This window comes from Pyrus communis, chromosome 10 (assembly GCF_963583255.1).
Source record: "Pyrus communis chromosome 10, drPyrComm1.1, whole genome shotgun sequence".
Lineage (NCBI taxonomy): Eukaryota > Viridiplantae > Streptophyta > Magnoliopsida > Rosales > Rosaceae > Pyrus > Pyrus communis.
The window spans coordinates 9135046-9144580 of NC_084812.1; the positions used below are offsets into that span (position 1 = coordinate 9135046).

Genomic DNA, 9535 nt, shown 5'->3' on the forward strand with positions numbered 1-9535 from the left:
GCTACTGTGAATGCAAACATGTCAATAATTATTTCATTCTGATCCTACAATTCATTAGTACAAGCATAATTTATGGAGATTTATTTGCTTTCATGTACTCTGTTTCTTCAGGTACATGTGTCTCACCAAGGACATTTTCTTTTTCTAAAAGCACAAAATCATGAATTGTAGATTTGTCATTCATTTTTCCTTCTTGAATGATTTCATTTGGATTCAATTGTATCTTCGTCTTTCTCTTTCGAGAGGTTGAATCTTTTGAACATGGAGGTCTACCACCCTTCAGGCGTGCACCAGATGAACCATTCGCTGCCACTTCATTTTATCCAACAGGGACATCAATTCTTGCAGGTGCATTTGCAGCTGGTATATGTGATTTTGTCACTTTCATAGCATCATTAAATGCATATGGTATTTGTTTGGCAATACTTTGAAGATGAACGATCATTTTCACTTCATTTTCATATTGAGTGCTACGTGTATCAAAATGAGATAAGATGGGAACAACCCATGTCAGCTCTTACCGTTCTTCAGGAACGATATTTTCTCCTCATAACAATGAGAAGACTGTCTCATCAAAGTGATAATCAGCAAAACGAGCTGTATACATATCACCTGTCAAGAGTTCTAAATATCTAATGATAGATGGTGAATCAAAACCCACATAACTTCCCAGTTTGCACTGAGATCACATCTTAGTGCGTTGTGGTGGTGCAATAGGTACATAAACAGTATAACCAAAAACTCGTAAATGTAAAATGTTTGGCTGATACCCAAACACGAGTTGTATTGAGGAGTATTGATGGTTGGTTATAGGTCTCAATCGAACCAATGATGCAGCATGTCGCATATCCTCATGCAGAAACTGGCAATTTTGTTTTCATGAGCAGAGTGCGAGCTATTAACTGAAGCCTCTTGATCAATGATTCTACTAAACCATTTTGAGTATGGACATGAGGAACAGGGTGTTCAACATCAATGCCCAATGTCATGCAGTAATCATCAAAAGTTTAAGACATAAATTTACTAGCGCTATCCAGTCGGATTGATTTAATGGAGTAATCTGGGAACTGTACTTGGAACTTAATTATTTGAGCAAAAAGTCTCGTCAAAGCTATATTCTGAGTAGATAAGAGATAAACGTGTGACCATCGGGTAGATGCATCAACCAAAACCATAAAATATCGAAATAGTCCACATGATGGTTGAATAGGCCCACAAATATACCCTTGAATTTTTTGCAGAAATGATAGGGATTCAGCATCAACTTTTAGTTGTGATGGTCTAATTACCAACTTCCTTTGAGAAAAAGTCTTGCAAGGGTTATCATTTGAGATAGCAATGTGTTTGCACAATAATGGATGTTCATTCAAGTTGGTAATGATTCTACGCATCATGGTAGATCCTGGGTGACCCAGACGGTCATGCTAAAACATGTAAACTTTTGAATCAATGAACTTCTGGTTTATGACAGTATATGATTCAGTTGTCTTTATGTATGTATAATATAATCCACTCATCAAACCACGCAAATTCTCCAATATATGCTTCAGGGTATCATTAGAGGTAATGCATAGATACTCTACATTTTCTGCACTTTTCGTTTCAATGTGGTAGCCATTTAAACATATGTCTTTGAAACTCAACAAATTTCGAGTAGCGTACAACGCATTCTGTATGGACAATATTGTTCTATTTGGTAACATAATCTAGGCTTTCCCAATCTTGAGAAATACTTTCGATCTCGAAGTATTGTATGCGTGGTTACGCTATCTGCAAGACAAATATCTCTGCCATTGCTCTTGTTTTGAGAATGACTATAGTGCTTATCCATGCTCTAAGACATCTAGGTGGGAAGTCACACATTGGATCAGGTATATCCATTGGTTTAGCCTGGTCGAGAAAATTTGTCTCAACACCCTTCTCCTTGATGGATGTTGGATATAGATCCATAAGATATTTTTGGGATATGACAAGTACACGCCTAATGCCCATTGCCACCACATCTATGACAGGCTCCTTCAGAGTTTCTGGGAGCATTATTCATATAAGCTTTGCCTTTGTGGCGATTTGCATTTTTGAAGCTCGGGATTAAATTATGCCTTGGAACCTGGTTGTGAAATTAGACACCATGATTCTTTCCCTTCCCGTTTCACCGCCCTCGCTTGTGGCCACGTCCTCCTTTATGATTATTGCCACCAGAAGATATGGCATTCACTTCGAGGAAAGCAACATTTACTTCTGGGAATGATGCAGATCCAGTAAGTCGGGAATAATGATTTTTCATCAGGAGCTCATTGTTTTGTTCAGCTACTAAGAGCAGAGATATCAACTGGTTGTATTTAGTGAAACCTCGCTCTTTATACTGCTGTTGTAGGAGCACGTTTGAGGCATGAAAGGTGTTGAAGGTCTTTTCCAGCATATCTTCCTTAGTGATGGTTTTCCCACAGAGTTTCATCTGAGAGTTAATTCTGAACATCGCAGAATTATACTCAACCACTGACTTGAAATCTTACATCCTTAGGTGAGTCTACTCATAACAAGCTCTTGGAAGAATCATCGTTTTCTGGTGATTGTATCTGTTTCTCAATGTCTTCCAAAGAGCTAACGAATTTTCAACCATTAGGTACTCGCTCTTTAGTCATTCATCAAGGTGGCGACGTATAAAAATCATGGTATTCACCCAATCTTGAGAAGATGCATTATTCTTCTCCTTGATTGTTTCTCCAATACTCCTTGCCTCCAAATGGATTTTGGTATCCACTACCCAGGTAAAGTAGTTTTTCCCAGTAATGTCTAGGGCAACAAAATCAAGTTTTGCCAAGTTCGTTATTTTCTTTTCTGAAAGAAAAACAGAGATGTGTAAGAACTTGCAATAATATGCATTTTGGAGGTATGTAGTGTTAGAACTTTAGGTTCTTACAAAATTTTTTTCATTTTGATCTTCAGGCCAAAATGATAAGCACGCGAAACTTCTGGCTCGAGATTTACATGATGAATGAGGAGGGCGATTGTTTCGCACCATTCTCATTAAAATAACATAACATAGGATGAACGATCATTCTGCATCATTCAAGTAGCAAGAAAATTTAAATATGCAAAATAGGCTGGGCGATTATACTGCACCACCTAAAATTGCAATGAAATTAAACAACAGGTAAATTAAATCCGTAGGGTAGGATGGGTGATTATACCGCTTCACCTAAAATTTGCAGTAAAATTAGATTTGCAGTCCAGGATAGGCGATGATACCACACCATCTTGGATTGCAGTAAGGTTAAATTTGCAGTTCAAGATGGGTGATTGTACCGTACCATCTTGGATTGCAGTAAAATCAACATAAATAAACACTAGGTTAGTAATCAAGAGCTACACTAAATAAGAAATCAAGGATACATGTAACTGTTAGGTTGAGAACTAGAAGCAGACATGGTGCAAACAGTTCTTCGCGAGGATATATCCAGCAGTTGAGGCAGAGAAAGAAGAAGACCAGTAAAATCCTTAGAGGAAACTTTTTTCTTTCTCTCTTTCGGCGAAGAGAAATGAGACATGATTAGAGAGTCGTGCTGATAACGTGTTATAAATAGGTAAAAGTTAAAGAGATAACATTTACTGGTGATAGGAACGAAGCATGTGTAAAATATTACACTATAACTATAACACAAAGGGACGACAAATAAAAGATGGAGGGATATATAATGATGTTACTGATCTTTTCTTGTTCTCTGTGTATCTTGAAAGCATACAAAGAGCTCTATTTATAGAGCAACTCCAAACAAATGTATTAACTATACATTAAATTTACAGCACACACCTTTTGACAATACGATCCTCCTTCATTTCCCAAGTCAATATCACTTTGTGTGGGCATTGAAAAATCTACCAATGTTTTCAATATCAATATGGGCATTCATTAACCTACCAGTATTTTCAACAATTTTTGTGTTTTAAACTTTAAGAAGTTTATGAACTTATTTGAATGTACTTTTAAAATAACTGAAAACATTTTTGGAGAAAAACATTTTGGTTCCAAAAGCACTTTAAGTGTTTTTTTAGGATTTACTTGCATCTTTACTAAAGATTGGTTCTAAAAACATTTTCTCCGACAACGCTTTCAGTCATTTTAAAAACATATTCAAACGAGCTCTATTTCAGTTAGGATTATGGTATAATAGTATTTTTTTTTTCTTTTTTGAAGGGGACCAACTGTTGGCTTCGAACCAATTTTTCATCAATTTTTTCGGATACTGGAAAGATTTCAACTTCTCTTACCCACTATCGTGTAATGCACCAGCGTCAAGAATTAAATGGTATTATTGAGTATACAATAACAATTTATGAAGTTTTATGTATGGTTTAGGGCTGGCAAACAAACTGAAAACCCAAAAGTCCAACCAAACCGAACCATTTGGCATGCAGTTTTGATTTTACAAAGGATGGGTCAATCGAACCAAACAATTTATAATTTAGAACAAAATTATATAAAGTAACACATATTATGTACAATATTATCTGATTAAAAAACAAATATATTATATTATATATTTTAGGAACCAAATCAAATTGCAATATTGCTGAACCAATTACATCGGTTTTCATCCATTGTGATTCGGTAGTAGATTAAGACAAGCTCCAGTGTGCGGTCGATACGCTGTTCAAACCCAAAGTCGAACCAACCCAAACCGCACCCAAACTTAATATGGTTAATCTAAAAAAATCAAATTGGTTTTAAGCAATATACGTTCAATCAGGTACCAATAAATCCCACCAAGGTGCTTTTGGCTTTATCCAATGCGATGGGATCATTCTTGGATGCGGTGAGGGACTTGGGGACTCGTGGGACAATGGTGAATGCTCGGGAGGGCCAGGTATCACGGCGGAGTTCTCCTAACTCTCCATATTCAAAAATTAATGTTAATGCTAGCTGGTCCAAGGTGACTAAGTTGGGTTTCGTTGGGGGTGGTGATGCGGGCAAAGGGGGGTAGGTTTTTGACAGCAGCGAGATACTCTATTAAGGCTCCTAACGTTGCGACGGCTAAAGCTTTGACGCTGCTGCGTAGGTGTGAATTGGATGTCTCTTTGGATGTTAGCTTTGTCATTCTCGAATTGGACTCTCTCGAAACTGTCTCTTGTTTTAGTGATTCTCTTGAAAATGGTAGTTGGGAGGCTTCCCCTATCTTGGCAAGGGTCAAACAGCTAAGTGGGGCTTTCCAGAAATGTTGCTGGTCTTGGATGCCAAAATCAACCAATATAGCGACGAATGTTCTTACGTTGGTTGGTTTTACGGAGATGAGTGATTTTGTTTGGGTTGATAGGCCCCCATCTTCGTTGGTTCATGTTTTGAACAATGATGGTCTTCCGTGTCCACATTAATTTTGCTGTGGTGGTGATTAGGGTGACACTTTCACTTAGTTGAAGTGTCTTCTGGATGTATCCCCTCTCACTACTTTCGTCTTGGTCTGTCTTTCATGGTGTTTGCCTCTAGGTAGGCTTTTGTGTACTTGTTTGACTTCTTAGCTCTGGAATGATATTCCTAGTTTCTAACCAAAAAAAAAAAGCAACGAAAAAAAAATAAAATGGGTTAAAGGCCAAAACTGCTTGACACCGTATCAAACCGGTTACTTTATGATTCAACTAAAAGATTTTCGTTAACAAAACTAATGTTGTAATTGTGGTATCAAAAAAAGAAAGTTTTTTTTTTAGTTAAAATGGTTTTTAGATTGTCATAATTCCTCATTTTAATCATTGAGATTTAAAATCGACAGAGTAACCATCAATCATTTTTGTCATTCTATGAAAAATCTTCATCACCGGTTCAGGAGAAATGATTGATTTGACCAAAATACCCTTATTTTAATAAGATTTCTCACACAATGACAAAAATAATTGATGGATGACTCATCTAAGAACCACTTCTATTGATTTTAAATCTCACAAACCAACATGAGAAGTTATGTCAATCTCAATGATCATTTTGGATAAAAAGTGAAGAGAAAAACGTTGTGATTGATCCATCTTATCGTCGAGATTGGTATATTTGTTGAGAGAGAGAGAGAGAGAGAGAGAGAGATGAATCCTTATTACAAAAGAAGATTAACATTCATGTCAACATACAAAGCATACCAACAGTTACAGTGACATACATTTTACTGCCCCCAGCTCCGTCGATAAATTTTCTTTCATTTTAAAGGATGAACAAAGAAAATGCAATCTGCAAACAAATATTACAACCCCACTTGCATATCGAGCATTGGTAAATACCTCAATTGGCACTTTGGTGGTACCAAACAAAAGCTACATGCACCGGGGGAAAATCGTTTGCCCCACATAACCACCAGCCATAGCACGTTTTACATTAGACTCAAACATCTTCGGGTTGTCTCTCAACACCGCTGCTGCATCATGATTTAGTGGATCTTCGTAGTTTGGTTCCTGGAAACAAAACCAAAGAGAAAAATAAGCATTCGTATAGCAGATGGCAACGAATTGCAAAGGACCATCGAGACAATCATTAGTACCGTGAAAAGATGATACAATCCATAAATGACAGTGTTTATGTTGAGGACAGGTTTCCAATCTTCTCGTAGGATGTTGAGGCAGACATTACCTTCCAAGTCAATATTAGGATGGTAGACCTGGGAGGGTTTGTACCATGTACGAGACAATGTAGTATATAAGCAATCAAATAGAAGAGAAGAAACAAATACAGTTAAACAAGAATCGGTGAAATATATATGATGTGCAGGTCTACCTTGGTCTTACACTTGACTTTTGGTGCCTCATGTGGATAGATAGGCGCCACTTGGAAAGTAAACGAAAACGTACCTCCTCTGTAATAACAAATGGAAAAGAATGTAGTTAATTGATCGTTATGCTAATTTTATAGGACATCTTAAGACAACATATATACTTGTTTTCCAGAACAAAAACAATATATAATTTTCTTTTAGAAGTAACAAAAATATTGAAACCTTCAACACCAATGCTTGTATTCGTGTTGACTTCACTGCATAGTCAATACAAACAATGGCTGCAGGACATTCACAATGTTGAAACAATATATGATTGTTCACCTGAGCAACAACAATATTGAATGTTTTCGGTGTTGACTTCATAGTCAATGCAGTGTCTTACAATTGAAAATCCCCCAACTACATCTAAATTTATAGACAATTTTGGAACGAGCAAGTATCTACATGTGTTTGTGTGAATGGAAAATGAGAGAACTCAGCTTCTCTGACAAAGGAGAGGTGTCTAAAATTAGTATGTGCAGCTGTGGCAAAAGCTTTTATGCGAACAATCTTTTACACACATAAAGTTGAAGAACTTCTTACGAGTAATATCCTTCATCTGGACGAATTGTAACCTCAAAGTTCATCAGGTCATCCTTGCCATTAGGAAATGAAATGCTACAAGTTTTTGCAAGATTCAGCTCAGATATATCTGCATCAGATACCACAAAAATGTTTTTTTTTTTTAATAAATGGTGGCCACATTTCGAAAAACAACACAACTCCAAAACACAATTTAGCAATGAACCAGTTTAAATCCCCTTATCCTTTAACAAAATTAAAACAGATTTAAATAATGACTGTAATCAAGAATGCTAGAAAATTCAATTGACATTCATTTGCTGAAACTTTGTACTCAGCATGAAATTATCTCAACTTCAAATGTCTACCTGACTTGAAAAAAGATGAAACCCTAAAAATTCCAGGGTAAATCATTTGCTAAAGAAGTTATGTTTTAAAATTGATTTTTGAATTGACTTAAAGCACCGCCAGCCAGAAAACTCTATAAATAAGTTATACAGCGTCACTATGGACCAAGAACGATGTCCTATTTCACCATTCATAAGCACTATGGGCTAGAGAATATAATGCCAGCTAAGACATCAACCAAGAAAAATTCAAACCATCTAACAGATTTGATCCATGCTACTTGACAATCAACAAAATGCTTCACATTAAAAAATCACTCGTCTCTCTTATTTCAATTAATTTGTGGAATTCGAACATCAAAGGCATTTAAAAACTAGAAGAATATGTAGAAGTTTCAATCACAAATAACTGGTGATACTCCGTTTGCAATTGGACAGACGGAATACCTCTATGAAGACGCAATTCCCCAGCAGATTGCTTCTTCACAGGTGACGCTCCATTCGCATTTTCAGCGAGTTCTCTTTGCTTCTCCTTTACTTTGAATAGCCTAATCATATCTCCTGAAAAAGTGAAAAAGAACACAATGATCCTAAAAATCCTAAAGCGATTATACATTTGTGCTACATACAACAATTGTGCTGGTCTACAAGTACAGGATGAATCAATCAAGATGCGAGAGGCATGCTAAGCAGATCGATACACTGAAATTTCATGTAGAAAGCTGAAAATAACCAAATAAACATCAAATTTAGTACACACCAACCAATAAAAACATAATCAAGAAACCATTCTATTCACGGGCGACCAGTCCTTCAATTATTCTTCGTTTCTTCTGTTTTCGTTTTAATCGTTTCATCTTTCTGGACCCATGCGGGTTAAAATGCTATACAACTGTCGGTTCATTGGCTGCTTAATACTCAAAGTCATTAAACTAAATCTGATATTTTCAAACAAATTACAAATTTACAATCTCACTTTGATCGCTAAAACAATAATCTCAAAGTAACACTTGCAAATTACTCCTTTTTAAAGTACCCTTTTCAAATTAACACCACTTCTCTACAAAAATCAAATAAACAAGCATCATAAATTGCTATATCGGAAACAAACAAAAAAAATCAAATCTTGCACAAAAGGAACAACCAACAACTTAAAACCCAATAAACCCCAAAAATTAACAGACACAATCATCAACCAATCAGATTCAAAACCCAAGAAATTTCTAAACTTTAAGCACCTGATGATCGGATTTCCTGGAAAATCTAGCAAAGCGAAAGAAAGAAACTTGCCGACATATACATACACCTATATATACAAACACACAGAAAGTGTATTATTGGGATGCATAGATGCTGACCTGGTAAGAAGAAGCTGCAGAGAAGACGACTTTGTGGATGAGTGGGAAAGTACGGAGAGAGAGAGAAGGGGGGCGGGGGGCAGATTTGGGATGGGACGATGTCGTTTAGGGGTTTTGTGGGGAGGTTTGGATGATTGGTCTCTCTGGGGTCTACGCTGCTACAGATGACAGAGTATCATTCGCGTCTCGCTTTATTTCCACGCCCTCTCTTTTTCTTCACAACATGGAGAAACGAAAGTGTTTGAAACTCAACCCTTTTTTTTGTTGAAACTCGACTTTGACCCACTGAGCCACCTCTCGTGATTTGATTAATACATGATTATTTGTTTATCTTTTTATCAAAGATAATTGTTTTCCTCTTTACTTTTTATTTTTCCGTAAATTTTAAAAAGCTATTTTTTGGTCCAAACATAAAGCAATGGGTGTATTTACTACTTAGTACTACAATCTAGTATTATTCTTCATCTGTAAGTGAAATGTCTTAAGTTTGATTCGCGAATGACGAATTTGAATCACATTA

General features: G+C 36.4%; 2 protein-coding genes across 3 annotated transcripts; both read right to left on the reverse strand.

The window, feature by feature from the left end:
* Window positions 1–2149: 2149 nt before the first annotated feature.
* Window positions 2150–2476, reverse strand: LOC137747809 (uncharacterized). The gene has a single exon (XM_068487952.1). It carries the CDS (start codon window positions 2474–2476, stop codon window positions 2150–2152), a length of 327 nt encoding a protein of 108 aa, XP_068344053.1.
* Window positions 2477–6057: 3581 nt separating this feature from the next.
* On the reverse strand, window positions 6058–9195 carry LOC137747107 (NEDD8-conjugating enzyme Ubc12). 2 transcript variants are annotated; one of them, XM_068487120.1, is made up of 6 exons: window positions 9016–9195; window positions 8105–8218; window positions 7332–7440; window positions 6749–6827; window positions 6516–6632; window positions 6058–6429 (listed from the first exon to the last, which is right to left on the reverse strand). In XM_068487120.1, exons 2-6 carry the CDS (start codon window positions 8211–8213, stop codon window positions 6292–6294), a joined length of 552 nt encoding a protein of 183 aa, XP_068343221.1. In that variant the 5' UTR covers window positions 8214–8218; window positions 9016–9195; the 3' UTR covers window positions 6058–6291. The 2 variants fall into 2 exon arrangements, with proteins under 2 accessions (XP_068343221.1, XP_068343220.1); XM_068487119.1 differs by having other exon boundaries at window positions 8896–9021.
* Window positions 9196–9535: the final 340 nt, after the last annotated feature.